Here is a 20,093-nt window from a genome sequence, read left to right as displayed (position 1 = left end):
CGGTTTGTGTATACAAAAGTATAAACTAGATGTGGACAAAACCGCAATCATTTATGATTACTTCTCTATCTTTGAGAAGACAGGACTTACATCTAGACTAAAACCAGCTTACTTTGCAGAAATTAGTAGAAGGAAAAAAAGCTGAAATTATTTTCTTAAACTAGAACGTAAGTAAATAAAGTGAAATTGCACAAAATCACGGACTGCACAATTTTGACCTGAGCATATGCTTCAATTTTACAATAGGTAAAAGTGCTGCTGCAGGATCTTTTTAATTTTTTTTAACTTAAATTTCTTTTTGTTAAGTTCTAAAGTTTTAACTCCGAGATAAATCCTGAGGAGTCTGTTGCTTATTACAGATACTAACAGATACAGACACTAAATTATTATCTTTTAATACTAAGCATCTGTCTTGGTTTAAGGAATAAATGTGCAAAATGTAAAGAGGAATTGGAAAGAAATGTATCTAGCAAAGAGGCTGGATTTATTTGTTGTTATATTTATTAGTAATTAAAGTAAAAGAAGATACCTTTGCATGTAGTGAATCTGCATTAAGTCATGGACTTTGGATTTCAGCAGCACGCAAGCACAAATTCCCGTTTTTTTCACTCCTCAGTAAACAAATGTGACAGGAAAAAAACATTTTGGTTTGCTACAGCTTAAGTTACCACAGTTCATTTGTTAAAACCCTTAATTACACAGCAGTTATGATTTCTGGTATTAAGTGTCTTCGCAGAACAGAGCATATAGTGAATGTAAATAGGAAAACATTTTTCCATGTGAATAGTTCCCATAGAAATTTTCTGTAGTGTGTACATTGTATGTATGTTATTTCATTCAAATGCACAAGGTCAGTTTCCTGATCCTTCCATGATGTGCAGGTTAACGTGTAAAGTTAATTGTGTTTTTAAATACATTAAGTAGATCATGCATCGTAAACCCTGAGATTTGAAGTCTTAAGACTTCCTTTTCCTATTGCATGTTGTAGATGTTTTAATATAGCAACTTGTCATTTTCAGCACTGTTTTTCTTGATGAGGAAGGGGTACAATGTAGAAATCATTAGCCGTTAGCTCCTGATGCAGAGTAATGTATTTGGAAGCTTTCTTTGTCTGTGGGATCACAAATTTCTCTGTAAATTCACTTTTACTCATTTGTCGTTTCCCTTGTGCGGTCAGTACACTGTTAATGAATGCCAGTGCGTACGTGTAGCAGTTGTGGTCATGTTCTTCATACCTAGGAAAAATATCTCGTTAGTAAGAGTTAGCACTAATCCATTAATTACTGCGCATGGAGGAATATTTTACTGGGTGAAATAAGGAAGCGCATGCTCTCCAAGAACTATTGCCACTTTCCTTTAACACTGGTGCTTAAATATATTCTGTTCATCGCAAGTTGTACTTTCCAGCCAAGGATACTGGAAACTGTGAGCATAAAAAAAAAAAAAGAGGGTTGCAGACTGTAAAATAATGAGTTCTTATTTTTTATACTTATTTGGCTTTTACCTTGTTAACGTTTGCTCTCCCATGTATTGTTACTCTGTTATCTTGAAAACCTTTTCCTGCTGCAGTAATGTTAATTGTTTGCCACCACGTGCACTTCTTCCAGCGTGGCATTAACTCGGAAGCTTACTTAAAATGAATTCTATCACTGATACGTTGATACAGTTGCTGTATGGTGTGCCAGTCAAACTCCCATTGGCCATAGTTTGTGCCAGTTGTGCAAGGACAGAAATGCTAACTGAACAGGAGGAGTAGCCGTTGAAAACGTTCTTGCCTTTTTCCTCTTTCCTCCCCTGCTACCCTAACCTAGGAGCACATGGCACCTACCTGTTCTTTTCACTGTCAGAGCGTCTCTCCGATTCTCCCAAATGTTTCATGGCCACTACCAACTTCAGTGATTTATTCCATTCCCTCACCACATAGCGCTGCTTTTTCCACTGGCCCTGTATAACTGCATTTGGTACAACCTGCTCAGACTCCTGCTTGCCATCTGCCTAATCCTCAAGCTTCTTCTGTAATTGCCTCATCCTGTGCCATTTTTCCCTTGTTCTTCCTGGCCCTGTGACTCATTCCTTGCCTTGTACTGTCAGTGGCTCCGTGGTCTCTGTTGCCACAGCGAATCTTCTGTGAGGCAAGCCTCACAGAAGCCCTGGGAATTTACAACGTCTTTTTGCAAGATCTGAAGACTCTGGGTATCAAAAGCAACCCTGCGGCCCTGAGCCCAGCTCAGGACAGCTCACTCTTTTCTTCAAAGCTCTTCCGGGTTGTTAAGGGTATCTGAAGTGACCTGCGAGCTGCCATTTAGTGAGCAAGCGATTTGCTACAGTGTACTTGCTTTACCAAAATAATTGTTAAGGAAAAATAATTATGAGTCACTTCAAAGAGTGGCCATCATCACTGTGCAATGCAAAACATCTGGAAATGACACTGAAAAAAATGTTGGGTTCACCAGCTCAGGGCCAAGTTTGCAGAGCGCCGCAGCATGTCTGGATAACTTCTGTGTGCACAAGTGCTTTACTGAATCTGTTCCACGATTAAGCAGAGCATGTAACTTTTCAATTTTGTATTTATAATGCAAGATTCTGTAATGCCCATCTTACCATTTCTGTCTTCCAGTTAGCATCTCATTTTTGGGAAGCACGTCTTTATATCCTCACAAGCAAACCCACTATCTCTCAGTAATTTAAAGTTGGTCATGGCTGTGGCCGCTGTTCTTTACTGCTGTTATATACCATCCTTCCAGTAAATTAAAAGCAATCAAGAAAATTAGAATCGGGCTTGGCCTGAACCCAAAGTAGTACAGGATTAGTTTAGTGCAGTTCATGTCCTTTGAAAAAATAAACTGAGGAGTTAACTGAACTTTTTTTAAGACGTTAAATTTTTAGCAGTTTAGTGGTTACTGGTCTGTTTGTGGAAAAAGTAGGTCACTTTGTCAGGAGGTGGCAGACAGGAAAAGCAAAGAAAAGCTTGTAGAAGAGATGCACACATCTATCCACCTTTTTTGACATGGAGTTAATTTTAGTAATAACGTTAAGGCACTGGGAACTGTAAAAGCATCAGAGACACAAATCCTGTTGGCTTTACAAGTTCTGTAGACATTTAAAAATTCTATTCTAGGTCAAATTCTTTCATCTCCTGGTACTAGGGAGATAACATATTATCTCTGAAATTTTATAGTCAAGCACATACAGAATTGCTAAAACCTGGTTTTGATTTGGGGAGGGGGGTTCTTTCATATAACATGACGTCTTAACTTAAACACTTCACAGAACTATGCTCAGACGGGCTGTTTGTTAAATGTACTGTGACTGATGAACAGTTCAAGGAGTGGTGTTTTCTCGGAGAGCAGGCTGCTTTGTCATCAGCAGGCCTGCTGATGTGGCAGCGCATGCTTGAGCTGGGCTGCGTAACTTGTAACACTGTCATCGGGCATTAACTTCAAAGGACGCTACAAAGAACTGAACGTTCTCTTTGGAACGTACTGGTTTAATTCAAAATATGTGGAAGTCTTTCTGTATTTAACTCTCCAAAGCAATGTTACGAACCAGCTGGAAGAGCTGGAAATGAGCCTGACTGTTTCCCATTTCTGATCACTGACAACAAAGAAGTCATCTGGATGGACGATCGGGGCAAGAATCCCATCGGTGTGGTCAGCCTGTAAACACAAATACACCTAAAACTGCTGAAACCAAGAAGAAATAACTATAGAATTGCGCTTGGACTTCTCTACTTCTGTACTTGGCAGCATACTCTTAGTGTTTCATTGAACTGTTTGTTTTCATGCAAAATTCTTCTGTTGCTGAAGAAAACTTCCCAAAACGATCTCTTATTTTAGAGCTTTTACGTTCCAGCAGATGAGTTTGTTATTTAAGACTTAAAAATACTCTTTCTGTCTTTAGCAAGGCTACTAAGTTTCAAGACAGCATTTCAAGTTTCATAAGTTTCAAGACAGCCTGACAGCATTGTTTAGACTGGTTTGTTAGAAGTGTGTGTTCTAAAGGAGCAAGGCTGTGAATGAACCACAAGCCTCACAGGATCCAGAATGGAACAGCCCAGTTTATCATCCCAGACTGGAAACTCCTCTTGCATCCAGCTTTTAAACTACATACCTGTGAGGAAGCCAGGCCTCTCCCACAGAAAATTCCTCTAGGAGCTTATCCCACTGCTGAAGAAGCCCAAACTCTTCTGGCTGTACTAGTGGGATACTAATGCACTGTTCCCATCCCGTTTCAGCTCTGTGAATGCCCTCTTCGTTGTAATTATACACCACGCCTGAAAATAAAGAGCAAGATTGTCAGGTGGCGCTGGAGAATCGGATCTTTTCTTTTTTTTTAAAGTGATGACAGCTACTACTAGTTTTCCATGCTGCCATTCTTTCTTAGACTAGCTACACCCTGGCTTCCCATCAGTGGCCTTCTGTGGCTACAGAGTAGAAAATGCAGTGCTTGCTTTTATCAAAAACTTGTTCTCATTTTTACAATGTAATTTCAGATGTCTTTTGATAATGAAAGCAACTTAAGGACAACCAAGCTTCTTTTTTAAACCCACGACTTAGACCACTTTTATATTAAATAAACATCTCAAGTGTGATTTTGCAGGGTGGGCCTATTCTAGGAGAACCTGATATGGTTTTTAATGTGGCTTTTTTAATGTGGGGATTTTTTTTTTTTTTAATTAGGGGTATTTTTAGAATTAGCAAAAACTGTGTTTAAGTGAAAATTTTCTGAAACTTTTTAAAAGTAGGCTGCCTAGCTTTTTATTTCCCATGTCAGGAATAGAAGTCACCGGTCAATTCCGTTCCGTGCAGCTCCTCGGCACGAGAGGAGAGGTGAATGGCTTTCATTCGAAGCTCAGTGTGCTCACTGCTGCAAGGCCAGATAAATCCTTGGACTCGAGATTTTTTGATCTTTATGTGATCCTCTTGTAGCGAACAGCTAACCCCCAGTTCCGATCCCTGCAGCCCGCTGAGGAAGCAGGCATTCTGCAACAGCAGAGCGTGAGGTGTTCGGGTGCTGCAGCCTGCGCCCTTGGCAGGACCCAGGCGCTGCCGCGCCCGCGGAGGTGGCTCTGCGGGAACTCGCCAGTGCAGGCTAGCACAGGCGGAGGGGGCAGACCCAAACCGGGCCTGCGGTGTAAATACAAGGCACGGGAGACGGGCAGCACTTTGTAAGGCAGCTACAGAGTACTTTTTACCGTTACTATTGGTTATTCCAACATGAAGGTCAGATCTCCCGTCGTATCCTCTGAAAGAAAAACAGGGGTGTTGGCGACGGATGCGAGCCTTGCTCGTCCCCGGGAGAACGGTCCTCACGCTCGCTCTTTCTGGCACAGGTGCCCCCTCTCACGCTGCTCGGCCCCGAGCTGCGGATCGGGAGGCAAAACCTGCAAAAGGCATTCCCCTTTCCACGGGGGGCTGATCGCGACTTACGCGCAGGTCGGTCAGTCGCTGCCGCCCCGGCGCGGGGCTGGGTGACGGCCCCGCGGGGCGGTGGGTGACGGCCCCGCGGGGACCGCTCCAGCGACCTGAAAACTCGCGAAAGCCCGGTGAAAGCTGCCTTCTCCGCGGGCCTCCCCAGTGCCCCGCAGCCGGCGGCGGGAGGCCGGGCTCCCCGGGAGGCGCCTGTCCCGCCCGCGGCCGCCCAGGAGCAGCCGCTGGCTACCCCGCCCTCCGCCGGCCCCTACCCGAGGAAGGTGCCGGCGGTGGGCCGGAGGAGGAAGGCGCGGGGCTGGCGGTGGCCGTGGCGGAAGGGGCTGGGGAGGCGGACGGGGGCGGCGGGCAGCCCGGCGCCGCGCAGGGGCCGGCCGCAGGCGGGGCAGCGCGGCGGCGGCCGGCGGCAGAAGATGTCGGCGCCGCAGTGCCGCACCCGCAGGATGGCGGCCTCCGCCATGGCGGCGCGCCGCCCCGCCGCCCGCCTCTCTATGGTCGGGGCGGGCGACGCTCTAGCCTGCCCCGCCGCGCCTCTGCGGCGCGGCGCGCCGGTGAACAGCGTCCGGGCGGCCGCCGGCGGGGGCGGTGCCGGGGCCGCGCCTGGCTCCGCCCTTCCTCCCGCGGCGGAGCGGGGCCCCGGCGGGGGCGGGCGGCGGGGCGAGGATGAGCACGAAGCAGGTGACCTGCAGGTGAGCGCCGCCGCCTCGGCCCGGCCCGGCCCGGGGCCTGTCCTCCCTCGGCCCGGCCCGCGCCTCGCGGGGCGGCCCCGGCGCCGCGCAGCCGCTTAGGGCCTGCTCACGGCGGGGCAAGGTCGCGGAGGCCTCCCCCGCCCCGGCCTCCGGGCGGCCCCTGCTCCCGGCCCGGCGCCTTCTCGGGCTGGCGCGGCCCCGTCCCCCGGCACGTGCCGCGGGAGCGCGGCTTCCTCCGCCTGGGAGGGCCGGGCCCGGCGGCCCCAGCCGCCGCCGAGGCGGGAACCGGCCGGGCGCGTCTCCCGGGAGGCGAGGGCCGGTGCGGTCCGGTGCCCGCCGCTGTCTGGGCGGGGAAGCGGTCCCCGGGCGGGGCGGTGGGTGCGGGGGGCTGCCGCAGGCCCCGGTGTGCGGCCTCCGAATAGGGATCTGTATCGTGAGGCAGAAGCGAGGTCGGGTTTGGAGGGAGACGCTTTTCAAAGGTTCCTCTGGGGAGCGAAGCCGACCTTACGAAATAGACTTCTCTGACCAGAACTGCTTCCCCCCCAGGTACTACATGCAAGGAGTCTGTCGGGAGGGGAGTAAGTGTCTGTTCTCGCATGATTTATCTACAAGCAAATCCTCTACCATCTGCAAGTACTACCAGAAGGGACAGTGTGCCTATGGAGCCCGGTGCAGGTAAAGACCCGACTCTTTTTGGAAGAGTGAGTTCAGAAGAACTGGGCGTGATAATCACAGGCAGTCAGCTTTAAACCCCAGGGAGTCAAAGGTCAAGAAACGATACGATGACAAAGGGAATGAAATAATATATTAAATACGAGCTTTTTCTCCCAGTACCAAAAACCAGCTTATGGATCCAATGTTACGGTTTTACTCTGCCTTGGCTTCAGCAATTATTTTACTCGGTAGAAATTAAACTTTAGGTTTCACATAGGTTTTTCATCTGGTTCTTACTGTAGCAAGACCTATTAAATACAAAAAACTTCACATGAAATAGCATTTGGCGGCATGGTTTGCCTTCCATATGACTGAAGCAGCTGGGCGCAGGCAGTGTTTCGGCAGTGCTTCGCTCCGTTCTCCTGGTGCAGCTTGTAGCCTCCTCCGTGCAGATTCTAATGCACAATTTTGAGGACTTTCAGTTCTGTCTTAGAGCAGGTTTGGTGGGAAAGCTGAACAGTACCACACCTTCTCCTGATGTCTTCTGGTTAAAACTCCTTGGGAAATGCTCCAGTAAATACTGTGCGTTACTTAATGTTGTTACGTTCCATCAGGGATGTGGATGAAGCCCGTGGCTTCTTCCTGGAAAAATTCTGGTCACGGATGAGAAGCTTGTGTTTGTACCTTCGCCTGACAAGAACAGGGGATCTCACGGCATTGCTGTGATTGCACCGGCTTAGTTACATTTGCTTTCCTTTGCTTAGTTCGTGGTACCAAACTTGGATCAGGAGACTGAACGTTAGGGATTTCTGCAGCTTCCGTTAGCTGCTCACATTGAATTAGTAATGTATAATGTTGCTGATGGCCGAGTTATTCGCAGGGACCACGTCATACGCTGACTGCACCGTTGTGATGGCTGCAAAGTGTTGCTGTTTTACTCCAGCTGTTTTGCTGGGGCGCTCGCACATAAGCAATTCATGCGTATGGCATGTCTGTGGGTATGTACAGGACCAGAAACAGATACGGAGAATATTTTTGTTCCTGTCAAAAATATTCTAGCGTTCGGGTATGTCCATGGCTTTACTGGACCAGCCTCTTTACTGCACTGATTGCTTCTGCTCTGCTGCTGGAGTTTATTTCCATAGCTTTACCGGATGTTTCAAGTCCTTTCCTATCCGCTGTGCAAATGCTGCATCTTCTCCTGTGGTGTGGGAGCATAAAGTCTTTAAGTGTTGCTGCTTGCAGGGAGAAACCGAGATCACGAAATGTCGCTCCTTCCTGCACAGTGTTTTGATGTTGCTTCTCTGAGAAATGCCAGCAAACCTGTTTGTGTGAGGGGATGACAAAGATCTAATTTAATATGCACATGAATAATGTTCTTTCAGCTGTGCTGGGTGTCTCTGGAGAAGAAAATATAGGTGTGCTTGCAGAGGCATCCATTTTTTGAGAGTGAGAAACCTTTTAGTCTGGCTTTGAAAGAGACTGAGCAGTTCAGTCGACTTGTCAGAACAATCCTTTTAAAAAAAAGTAGCTATTCAGTTTTGTTTTGTTTAAATATTCATCAGGGGAGCTGTCCGGCCACTGTGCCAAGTTTAGCCTTTATAACGCTTGTTCTGTCTTTTTCCTTTCGTAGGTATGATCACACCAGACTGCCTGCGTCGGGGGGTGCAGCGGCCCCTGCGCCGCCTCCCCTCTCATCGGCAGCACTGCACAACCCTCGCCATCCTCCCGAGCACAGCGCACCGATAATCAGGAGCAAACTGCGTGAGACTGGCAAACGGGAGAAGAAAACGCTAGTGCTCAGGGACAGAAGTGAGTGGGAGTGGTGCTGTGCTCGTCCTCCTTGGTGCTTGACAGGAGTTAGGAGTTTTTCTCCTTTTATTACTTGAGTTTCGTGGACAGCTGGAGAGGTGCAGTCAGACTTCCTACCCGATGAGGCCTCTTTCCTGGAAACGCTTGTCCCTGTCAGTACCTTTTAATGACCGTGTCTAGCTGACTGGCTTTCAGCCTGGTGTTCCCTGAAGGATGGTTCTTGTTTGGGGGGATTTTTGGGGGTCTTTTTTTGTTTTGATCTGGGTTTTTTGGTTAAAATACCTCTGCCCCTCAGATCTTTTTGTGCATTTTGTTCTCAGCGTGAGGGCATTTGAAATGGTGAGAACCCTGGCTGCTTTGTGCCAGGGTACCTGGCCTGTGCTCCGTGGAGGATTGTGCCAGCCCTTAGGAACGCAAGCCCGGAGACATCTGTCCGTGCCCGACAGGCAGGGCAGAGGAGCCGAGCCCCCCCGCGCCGTGCCCACCTGTTCTCACTGCTGCGCCGAATGGGCCAGTTGCCCTCATGTGAAATGAGAGGATTTTTTAGCCTATTTGTAAACAGAAAACAGCTGAAGAAATCTTGAAATCAAACTTTTCAGTAGGTGGTTTGTGAAAAGTCTTGTGATTTGTGAGCAAAAGGGGCTCAGAGGTGAGATTTCATTGAGAAGAAAACTTTTTTTAAAAAAAACCTGGTAATCATTGGAGAGAAAGTATATGGAGCTTCTTGCGTGGGTTTTGTGCAGTGTCTTGTATGGCTCATATTATGTTTCTGTTTCCTAAGATCTGTGTGGATTGAATGAAGAAAAGCAGAAGCCCAGTGCCACAGGCGATGTGGTGTGTTGCAGTGACCAAAATGATAACCTGGAAATGAAGCCCCATTCGTATTTGGAAGCTATTTGCAGTGGACTGGAAGATCCGGTAGCTGGGAGCTCCTGTGCTGACGGAGAGCAGCTGTGTCCTTACACTGCAGCGGGAGCGTGCCACTTCGGAGATCGCTGCCTTTACCTCCACGGAGACTTGTGTGAGATATGTGGGTTGCAAGTACTTCACCCTTTCGACCAAGAGCAGAGGAAGGCTCACGAGATGGTAATATTAACAGGAAATCGGTGTGAGATTTGCTTTGCTCAGTGCAAGATTTGGTTGGTTTGCTCTAAAATCCAAAGATGTGTTTTGTAGAAGAGCCTGTTGTTCCAAAGAGCTTTTGTTTTATCGTTTGTCTAGCTATAAAGTGATTCTAAGAGAAGCCTGTTCAAGCATCTAGGACTTAATTGGTAATGGTGATGCAGATAGCCTTTTACAGCAATGTCTTTTTTTTTTTTCCTTTTCATCCTTACGGGAAGCTTGCCTGCAGCCTTCTCCCAGAACACCCTAAAACTCTACCAGGAAAATGTCTTTTGTAGCTTACGCGATGTCTCAGTGGTACGTTATGTACAGCGCGGGAGAGGAACTGTGGGCTGCTGGTGCGTTCTGAGGGATTGCCCTGCCAGTGTGCTGAGTCACCTCTTCAGATGTCTCTTCTTGGTGGTGGCTGATTTCAGGGCAGGGTCAAGCAGGGACAGACTGAACGGCGTACAAAGATTTTGGAGCTGAACTTGAAGTAGGGTGGCTGGAGGGACTGGATGAGGAATTGGTTGGGTAAAGATGAGCTTAAGGGGCTGCTCTTTTCTCTGCCTGGCTACCAGATTTAGGTCAGGGCTGGTCAGGAACAGGAGGAGTTCTCAAGGCTGAGGAGGAGGAAGACCAGCAGCGTTAGTGGTTACTGAATCATAAGTGTCTCCAGAATCTGTCGTAGAATCCAAGGGGTTAAAAATCTCAGGTTTTGTGCAGTCGGTGTATACTTGCAAAAAGTGCTGGTGTAGGAGTTCTCACTTCTCCCGGGAGCTCGTTGGTATCTGGCAGGGTATCCCGTCACCGCTGCTGTCAGGTGCTCGGCTCTGGAAGCAGAGGTGTGTGTTGGATGAGAAGGTGCAGTAGTCAGAATGCTCCTATTCATGTGGAATTATTTTGTGTCCTTTTTTTTTTATTATTGTAATTTAAAGTCTTTTATTTTACTTGTCAAGTCCCGAGAACTTTGAAAAGCAGGAGGCAAAACTATGCAGATATAACCAGCAGCTCACCTTGTAGCGCTGTGAAAGTGTAAATTGGTTGTTGATTGTCACTTCTGGGATACTGTGCTGAGAAACGCTGTAGGAAAGCCTGTAACGAGAGACTAATTCCTTAGCTAGGGTAAAGCTGAATATCCAGTGAGTGAGTGGGGCCTTAATGCTAAGCAGAGTAACATCTTGAGTGTGGCACCCATTCTGGAGCCTGAATTAGAGGGTTTTAGGGGTATTTGAAGCATTTCCTTGTGCAATACCTGTTCCATGACAGAGATACAGAAAGCTATAAATGTAGACTGTTTGGGTAGTTTTACTTCTGATACTCTTCAAGCTGCAGAGAACACTGCAGGGCTGAAATATGTGATTGAATTTAACATTCTTAAAATTAAATTATGATGATGAAGGGTAGGAATGATGCTCTTAATCAGTGTACCTTATTTTTCCTGTAATAGATCCCTTTCATAGACACTTTTGTTTTACAAACAAAAGGCTGATATATGGACTGCAATAACCAATGACGTCTCTCCTCTGACAGATGTGCATGGCGACGTTCGAGCATGACATGGAGAAGGCCTTTGCCTTTCAGGCAAGCCAGGACAAAGTGTGCAGTATCTGCATGGAAGTGGTCTACGAGAAACCATCAGCCTCCGAGAGGAGGTTTGGGATCCTTTCCAACTGCAATCACACGTACTGCTTGTCTTGCATCCGGCAGTGGAGATGTGCCAAGCAGTTCGAGAATATAATCATAAAGTAAGCTGATATTAACCAGAGTCTCTGCTGTGTGGCCTGTGTCAGTGAGATGGGCTCTCCGGTGTGCTTTGACTTGATATGGAAATAAAACTGGGGATTCCATAGGTGTAAATATTAACATAGCCATTAATAAGATCTGAGCTCAGAAAATCCTGGTCCAAGCGCTGGCAAATTCCAGGACGTTGCAGTGTGGCTATGAGAACTGCCTTCAAGACCAGTAGGACGCATCGGGTATCCTTTGGTGACGGTTTACTTACACGCTGTGGTCCTGTGTGGGAAGAGCTTGGCCCTTTGTAACTGAGCCCCCTCTCATTGCCTTGGCGGTGGGGCAGAGTGCACGCGTGGGCTCTGGAGCAGCTGAGACCTTGTTAACCTGTGCCCTTCACAGTGACCTGTGTGCAAAAACAGTCACTCCTTTTTTTCTATGTATGTGCTTAACTACTGGATTTTTCTCTAAATTATAGCGTACTCAAGCTACATGTCCCACTAATCATGCATTTATCTGTATCTATCTGAGTAAACACCTTCATCTTCTAGCTCTATAAAAAAATGTATTCCAAACATGCTCCTCCTTAGATGAGAGAATTTAAAACATCCAATTAGGGCAATTTCCTTTTTTGAGCACCTCTTTGAAAACTCTGTCAAGTTACAAGCATGCTGAGGAAAAGGTGGGAAATTTTTCCAGTCTTCTGCCAAAATAGACTTTTCTGCACAACTTTCATTATGAATTTCATTGAAGTGAACGTTAGCTCGGTAGGATGTAACCTGTATGGGAGTCGAGGTACTGAGATAATCTGCCTGCAGTAGGGACTGTGAGGGGTTTTTTCAGAAACAGGGCCCTGGAATCTGTTTTGAGTGTGGATTAAATACTAATACAAATTCTTCAAACATCTTTTTTACATTTCTCCATAATGGTGACCATACCGGTCGTTGCAAAGTTAATCTGAAGGAGGGACTTGGCTTAGTTCTAAAAGCACTGCCGGCTGGGAGACAAGGTGTTTTATGGGACTTACGGGGAGGGGATAATAAAGCCTTTCCTAGGCTTGTTGAGGTACCTGAAGTTGCATGTTTGATTCTTGATCTTAATTCCTCATGTAGAAATCCATCTCATAAAACCACTAAGTGAACAACTCGTCACTGCTGGTAGAAGTCAGATCACGTTTCAAAAGGCTTAGAGACCTTCCTTTTTCTTTTTTTCAGCTGGTTTGGCTTTCTGCTGCACGGGAGCCGCAGTACTCGCGTAGCTGTTATGCTTTATTTCTGCACATTGGGGTTAGCAGATAATTTCTGCGTATTGAGGAAATGCCCGTTACTTTTGTTCAGGGCTAGAAACGAACGCAAGGTAGCGCAAACCCTGACGGCTCTGAATTGGCTTATTTCAATTGAAACTAATAACAGATGTGCACGTGCGCTGTCCTAACGTGTGAGGAGGTGCCTGCTGCTTCAGCGTGACAAACCATCTCCCTTTCACTTGGGAGACTGCTGTTCCTGCCTAATTTATAGAGGAGTATCGCTCTCGGAAAATAACAGAGCATTGCTGTTTTGTCTCGATCCATTAAGGTCTTGCCCGGAGTGCCGTGTGATATCCGAGTTTGTCATTCCCAGTGCGTATTGGGTAGAAGACCAGGAGAAGAAAAACGAGCTGATCGAAGCATTTAAGCAGGGAGTGGCGTAAGTTCAGTAACCACAAATACTATTTACATTGTCCTTAAGATAGATACGCTAAGGCTTAGTCAATCAAAGCGCCTGTGTTTTTAAACTTTATGTAATTACAAACCATTCTACAGAGAACTCTTAATCTCTGTTAACACTTTTGTTTAACTTTGTGACTGCTATGAAAGGGTCTGTCGCGTAATTATAGATCAGAAATTATTCAAACTCGCTGTGCTCTGAAATGTTGAAGCTATTTCAGTTCACTTGCCAAAATTGGCTTCATGCGTTTTCTGTTGATCCCTTAGACGTAATTGCCTGGAAGGTTGTCAGTTACTGAGGAAAACACATAGGGAAGGAAAATGTAATAGTCTCTTGAAGTACGGGATAAAACTTCACAGGGCTTTTGTAACGTCTACTGGAAATGGAAGGTACTACTGCATTCCTTCTATTGTTCAGTAACGATTTGCCCGGTGCTTGGAGCGCTGGGAGAGATCTGCTGACGGGTATAGTTCTACAGCAAAGCTGCGCCTGCCTGGCACGCGTAAGGGTTGCGTAGTTCGCAGAACAGGACACCATTGCTGATCTCCTTGCTTGTTTACCCTTAACAAGGGTGAGCAGAGCTGTGCTTGACCCCAGTGAGCAACGACTATTTTGCTGAAGGTTGCGCAGCTTTATTCTGCGATGCGCGCCAACCTTTAAACATGCCCTTTGGAGTACAGGAAAAAAATAGGCCTAACTTAAATCTGTGTGCAGGTGTTGCTAGTGGCTTTTCAGCTGCTTGGGAAGCTTTAAGTCTCTGAAGTCCTGTTGTAACACAGCAGCAGAATTGTTGAAAGCAGTACTGCTCCCTTAAATGAATCCAGCATCTTGTTGTGTTTTATCTTCTAGTCAGGCAAAATATTTGAATAGAATGAATCACTTTAAACTGAGGTTCTTCAGATACAGTTTGTTTTCAACACCCTACTGCTGTCACGGCTTTTCGTTTTAATTCATAAGGACTTTGAATTGAGGGTAGTAAGTTGTGCTCAAAAGCCTCAGCTTAGTCAGTTTTTAACTGGCCACGTTCTCAGTAAGGTAAGCTTTTGTGTTACTGGAATAGGGGTGCCAGGCAGTGTTAGAAGTTGGGTTTTGGCTCTTGTCAACCTGTTGTACGGAAGAGAATACAAAAAGTGCTCAGCTAAGACTAATAGGTTGTGTTGTAGCTAGAATTTCTGTACCAAAGAGGTTTTTATGGGCATATCTCTTGGCAGTCAGTTTAACTTGAGGATTTAGTATTGCACAGAATGAAAAAATGCTAATAAAGGGGAGTCTAAGCTAAGAGCAGGGGTCATGCCAGCACAAATCCATTCTGATTTATATGCCAGTGCCAGAGGGAAAAAGTCAGACCTAGAAACCTGGAAGTCAGAGACCACCTGAGTTCCAAACCAAGACAAATCCATTCCACTTTTAATGGAGTGCCTGGTTGGGGGGTTTTGGTTGTTTGGGGTTTTTTGTTGCTGTGCTTGCTTCTCCATTTAGTTGCTATTTGACAGACCGTATCTGTGCCTTAGGAACCAGTTTCATCACTATTTGTGTATTAAGTTTACAAGTTCAATTGCATTTTCTCTGTAGTTTCCTGTTCAGATGTTTTTCATTGTAGAACAATCCATCAACCCCCTCCCCACTGCCCTGAGTACTGGCGTATGACCTTTGTAAGCAACACCGTTATAAACATTTGCTGCACAGCTAGAACAGCTTAGTTGAACAACAAAGCTGATGGAAACTTAAATTAACGAAGCATCATCATAGAACTTCCAAAGGAGATGATGAGAGGAACAGATTCATAAAAATGTAGTGGTAGAAGATACAGGAGAGGAATGTTGCTAGAGAAATAGCAAGGGATTTGTTCATTACGATGAAAATGCATGTGTAGGATCAATGACATTCTTTGAATGTCTCACTTTCCATGGCTTAAGATAGTTTAATTTTTTTGACTTATGATGCTGTTTTTTTATGTGTTCCTTTGTTCGCTTCTAATAATCTTTCCCATCTATTTTGACTGCTATCAGCTAGGGAACGGGAGACCAAAACTCTTGGTGTGTTAACAGGAGCAGTACTTTGCATCACTGACTAAGGATGAGATAAGCAGCCGTGGAGAGTGAACGGTATCTATTTCCTACTAGCTGAAGGCAATAACTCTTGTCTCTTCTAATTAAATCAGGAAAAAACCCTGCAAGTACTTTGAACAAGGGAAAGGAACTTGCCCGTTTGGAGGAAAGTGTCTTTACCTTCATGCTTATCCAGATGGGACACGAGCTGAACCTGAAAAACCACGGAAGCAGCTCAGCTCTGAGGGGACTGTGCGGGTAAGGGAATACTCCAGTCAAGTATAATTCAAACCACGTTTTGAATGTAAAGTGTACTACTTCAAATGTTTCATACCATGCACGGCCTTGGAGAAGCGAAGGAAGCATCCCTCACCTTTCCTTGAGGCACAGGTTTGTCATTTAATAGCAAAACTTTATTCCTGTTTATTTTTTCAGCCAATCCTTCTCATGGCAAACCTTTCTTCAAAGGAATTGTGCCCTTAAAGCATTCACCTGCAGTATTACAAACTCACCTCACTTGCCTGCATAGAGCTGGCAATAAGACCAGCTAAAATGGTTAAAGCCTTCTCAAAAACTCGTTATGGCTTGGCCAGCACCCTGACCAGCCAGGGCAGGCCTGCTGGTTTCACATAGATACAGCACGGCAATACTGGCTAGTTTGACCTCACTATATTCAGACTGTAACGCTCAAGAGAGCGGTTGTCACTTCCAGTTTAACAGCAAATGCTGCCGAGAGCATTAGTAAATCCTAGCACAAAGCCAGCTTTTGAATCCCAGCTTCTGACTTTTTTTTTTTTTAGCAAAGAAATAAGACTGATAATGGAAAATATTTTGATGGAACTGTGACATGTACTGGTTCATGCTCAGTCAGATTTTCTTCTATTCCAGTTCTTCAATTCTGTTCGTCTGTGGGACTTTATTGAAGACAGAGAAAGTAGGACTGTGACCAGCACAGACAATGATGTAACAGAACTTGGAGAACTTTTCATGCACCTTTCTGGGGCTGATGAGGACCCTGCTACTTCTCAATAAAGAGAACTAAAGGTGCTGTCTTGTGTAGCAATCTAGCTATTTATTTAGCAATGCTTTTACTTTCTACAGCACAGTTAGAATGAATGTTCCCTGTGGTTTACTTGTGCAGTCCTGGTAAAGTTTTCAGATAGTTTTTGTATGGCAACAAAAATACTAAAATATATTTAAAAAGTTAAATTGATTGCATGGAAAAAAAATCCCTTAATCCCAAGAGGGTTTTCTCCCTCTTTGGCCTAACATACGCCGTCTTGTGAGCTGAGTGATAGTGTAAATACAGCTCCTCTCTTACCATTTAAAGCTTAAGCTGTTAAAGAACTCTTGCTAAATCTATTTTGGGTGCTGCTTTTTTTTTTCTTCCCTTCAGTAAATCAACTAAAGGTATATCTACAAAAGCCCACTGGGAATAATGGTCAGTGTGGCTTTTTCTTCCTTAAAAAGGAGATTTAAGAACTAATACACTATACCTCAAAGTAGTACTTAGAGTTCAGAATCAAGTTTACTGTATTCTTACAGCGAGTGTTTCAGTAGTGGGGCCTGGACTCTGCCTGGCTCTCGATGACTCTGCAAGTCAAGTTCCCACCCTCGTTTCAAAATAATTAAAGTGTAGAGCGGCAGGAAGTGTCTCTTAGAGCACCCGTTGTAAAGCAAATACAACTGTCCTGATTCAGGCAGAGCAATACAGGAGTCACAACATATACAGCTAAATTAAACTTACAGCACAACGTAGATTTTGGAAACCGTATGACGACAGTAAGTAGTTGCTTTCAATAGTCATTGCAACAGTAATAGTTAAATTTTTCTTCAGTTTAACTGGTTCAAATGTATTTAACTGGAAGGGAAACCTTGATTCAGGTTAAATGAAGTAGCCAACATTAAATGAAGTAACTAAATAATTTTCTGATCTCCTTATGTCAGTGATCTTGTGGTTTGCAACTCTACAACATAAATAATTTCAGTTACAAAAGAAACAGTTTTAACTGCTGCTTTTCTTAACTGTGTGGCTGATGCTTAGGCTCTTCCATCTCCATGTACCTCTAGCACAGTGAGATGTGCCTTTCTGAAGGTACAGTACAGTCTTAGAAGAGCCCCGTTTCCATGCACCTCCCCTCCCCAGTTGCAGCTGGAGATAGCGTTACTGAAAGCACTGGCAGAAGTTCACAGGCTGCCCACATAAGTCACCTCTGAGGTGGCTGCACTGCAGCCTTTTGCCGAGGCTGCCTCCCGAGCGCTCCTGACAGCCCTGCCCCAGTGGCTCCCCCACCTGCAGCAGTTCTTTAGCAGGGCTCTGTCTCCAGGGGCCCATTTGCCTTTTTCAGATCAAGGACAGCAATGTTAAAGGCCCAGGAGGTGTGAGGTATTAAGGCACATCTCTTCTGAGTTAACAGAGTTGTTCCTGAATTGTATTTTTGTTAAAAATTTAATTCATGTTTGCGTTGCAAAAGCTTTGAGCAAATGCAATTTCATTGTGACATTTGATACAAGAAGTTAATTCTGCAAATCATTTGTATTAACTTTGTAGTTAAACTGAAAATTCAGTCTGGACGCAACCGAAATGTTAAAACACTTGAGTACAAGCAGTTTTCTCAAGCACATTCAGCATATGATTTTAAAATAAGTAGAGGGCCAACTTGACTGATGGCTTGAGGATGTGTGCCCTTGAAAGGTTGCTTGTCTGCCTAAAGATCTGAGCATTTCAGAAAGCTTGATTGTTGAGACAACAGGAATTATTTGTATTGTGAAGCAAAGTATGTTTAGAGACACTGGTGCAAAAAACCTTAACATCAGCACAGCAACTAGGGCACTGCTTTGATGGTTAAAAACTAGGATCTGGGTCACTGTCGTAAAGCAGACAGCAGGAACCTTCATCTGGGATTCAGACATTTTTAAATGGCAAGTTAGTGACTCCAGGATTATCCGCTTCATCTGCTGGTTGGCATTTCTGGGTCAAAACTGAAGCTGAGAAACATCCTGGATGAAAATACTGCATTTCTAGTATTTTCTGTATGCACTTCTAGTAATACATTTCTAGTATTTCCCTCAAATCAAACATGCACATTTTGCTCTCTGTTCTGACCTAGGAAATGTAACTTTCCCACAATTAGTTCTACTCTAAAGTTGATGTTTAACAATGCTTACTGCGAAGTCAGACCTGAGCTTGTCAGTATCTATAACCACTTACTCGTCAGCTTCTTTTTAAAACTGGCACATGAAGGCACCAGTGAAGGTCTTACTCTAGTAAGTCATATGAGGGTAATCCTTCCCTACAAAGGCGAAGGAAAGGAAAGTATTACTGAGAGAGATGTAGTACTGCAAGATGAATGGTCAGGAGCTCTTGCCCAGACGTAGTTTCTAACCCAAACTACTTAAACCCCTTAGCCTCCCTGCTGAAGCTTGTTTCTAGCTGGTCTTACATGTGTGTGTTTCTTCCAGAGAGAAATATTTTCAGTAATATAAAAAAAAAAAAAAAAAAAAAAACAATGGAGAGGATGTTCTTTACCTTAATTATTGGTAAATTACCTAAATTTACCTTAATTACCTAAATTACCTGATTTAATTTGCCCTAAGACGACACAAACCAGGTAACAATAGTCTGAAATGAAAGATAACCTCTTTTTCAAAGCTACCTAGGGACAACATGAAGAGATGTTTTAATGTAAGAGCAGTAAGACTTAGAAACTCAGACCTTTTCAATTCTTCACTTAGCAGCTTTCATCTAATTTGACATCAAGTGCTGGTCAAAATAAGCCTATTTATCAAAAATATTTTAATTTTTCAAGAGATACATAACCTGTTTTAAAAATTAGGAGTTAATGGTCTCTTTTTGGAAATTAGAGCTAAAGTAAAAGCAGCTTACCATTTCTCCTTTTTTTCCCCTTCTTAAACTCTTTCTTGGTAAAATGAGAGATAATTTATGTTTAGAGGGCTGCAGTTAAAATACCAAGAATATTATTAAAAATCATGCAGAACTATATGGAACAGTTTCTGTCAACCCTCAATTTACTTTTTAGCAAGCAAATTTTATGGTCATGCTCAATTATCACCTAAGGATTAGTATTCCACCCTTCTTACAATGTCTGAGGACAAACAGTCTAGATATTAGGTTTTACATATGTGTCTGGCTTAGGTACTTCAAGTTCCTCCCTTCCCTTTCATAAGCACTTTATGGGTTTTTTGCTTGCTGCAGATAAGAAGCTGAAAGGGCTATTTCAACATTACAGGCAGTACAAGTTGCACATGTAAGCTGTCAAAATTCACAGCCAAAGTATTTTGCCTAACAAATTTTAGGCAGCAGTTTAGATTGAGGTAATAGTGGTGACAGACAGCTTGTCTCTTCACTCGCTAGACCTCAGCAAGGTATTCCGACAGGAGCCCCATACTTACCTGTATGCACAGAGAAACACACAAAAGCCCAAGCTTCCACTCCAGGAGTGGAAACTTGGCTTCCATTCTTTCCCTAATGAACATATTTAAACAGGATGCTATTTAAAAAATAAATTCTTAGATTAAACCACCTATTTTTTGTCATCTGCGAAGTTCAGCCAAGACAACACAACACTCACTTCTACCTAAGTAGAAACAGGTTCACAGAAAATAAAATGCAGAGGAAAAATGGTGCAGTTAAATAGCTTGCTAGTACCTCAGTGTAGGTGTCTTAATAAGTAGATGCTGCTGAAAGATTATTACAGTAGAATAAAAAACATCTTGTAAAGATTGTGATTGGAAACCCATGGGTTGTCATATCAAGTGTGTTTTTACTTGAACAGCTATTACCTATCCTTGTAACTTTTAAAAATTATTCAGAATGTAATTTTCTGAGTTTTTTAAATCTAGATGTACATGTCAGAACTATGGATTACTACATTAAATGATGACATTGAATCTTAAACC

General features: G+C 44.4%; 2 protein-coding genes across 2 annotated transcripts; one reads left to right on the top strand and one right to left on the bottom strand.

Moving 5' to 3' along the window:
* Positions 1–455: 455 nt before the first annotated feature.
* Positions 456–5,952, bottom strand: MKRN2OS (MKRN2 opposite strand). Its single transcript, XM_075514466.1, has 4 exons — positions 5,684–5,952; positions 5,195–5,244; positions 4,111–4,273; positions 456–1,235 (listed from the first exon to the last, which is right to left on the bottom strand). Exons 1-4 carry the CDS (start codon positions 5,887–5,889, stop codon positions 1,016–1,018), a joined length of 639 nt encoding a protein of 212 aa, XP_075370581.1. The 5' UTR covers positions 5,890–5,952; the 3' UTR covers positions 456–1,015.
* MKRN2 (makorin ring finger protein 2) lies at positions 5,945–16,224 on the top strand. The gene is made up of 8 exons (XM_075514465.1): positions 5,945–6,118; positions 6,665–6,793; positions 8,406–8,584; positions 9,366–9,670; positions 11,219–11,433; positions 12,994–13,104; positions 15,287–15,431; positions 16,062–16,224. The coding sequence occupies exons 1-8, from the start codon at positions 6,093–6,095 to the stop codon at positions 16,203–16,205; spliced, it is 1,254 nt and encodes a 417-aa protein (XP_075370580.1). The 5' UTR covers positions 5,945–6,092; the 3' UTR covers positions 16,206–16,224.
* Positions 16,225–20,093: the final 3,869 nt, after the last annotated feature.

This window comes from Mycteria americana, chromosome 11 (assembly GCF_035582795.1).
Source record: "Mycteria americana isolate JAX WOST 10 ecotype Jacksonville Zoo and Gardens chromosome 11, USCA_MyAme_1.0, whole genome shotgun sequence".
Classification (NCBI taxonomy): Eukaryota; Metazoa; Chordata; class Aves; order Ciconiiformes; family Ciconiidae; genus Mycteria; species Mycteria americana.
Note: the sequence above shows the minus strand (reverse complement) of the source record. Positions and strands in the feature narration are given on the sequence as shown.

Coding starts and splice junctions, on each gene's coding strand:
- MKRN2 (XM_075514465.1), top strand. CDS start 6,093: ATGAGCACGAAGCAGGTGACCTGCAG. Junction 6,119..6,664: donor ACGAAGCAGGTGACCTGCAG/GTGAGCGCCGCC, acceptor CTTCCCCCCCAG/GTACTACATGCAAGGAGTCT. Junction 6,794..8,405: donor GCCTATGGAGCCCGGTGCAG/GTAAAGACCCGA, acceptor TTCCTTTCGTAG/GTATGATCACACCAGACTGC.
- MKRN2OS (XM_075514466.1), bottom strand. CDS start 5,889: ATGGCGGAGGCCGCCATCCTGCGGGTGCGGCACTGCGGCGCCGACATC. Junction 4,274..5,194: donor TGGAATAACCAATAGTAACG/GTAAAAAGTACT, acceptor CTTTATTTTCAG/GCGTGGTGTATAATTACAAC. Junction 1,236..4,110: donor GAGGCCTGGCTTCCTCACAG/GTATGTAGTTTA, acceptor TATTTTTCCTAG/GTATGAAGAACATGACCACA.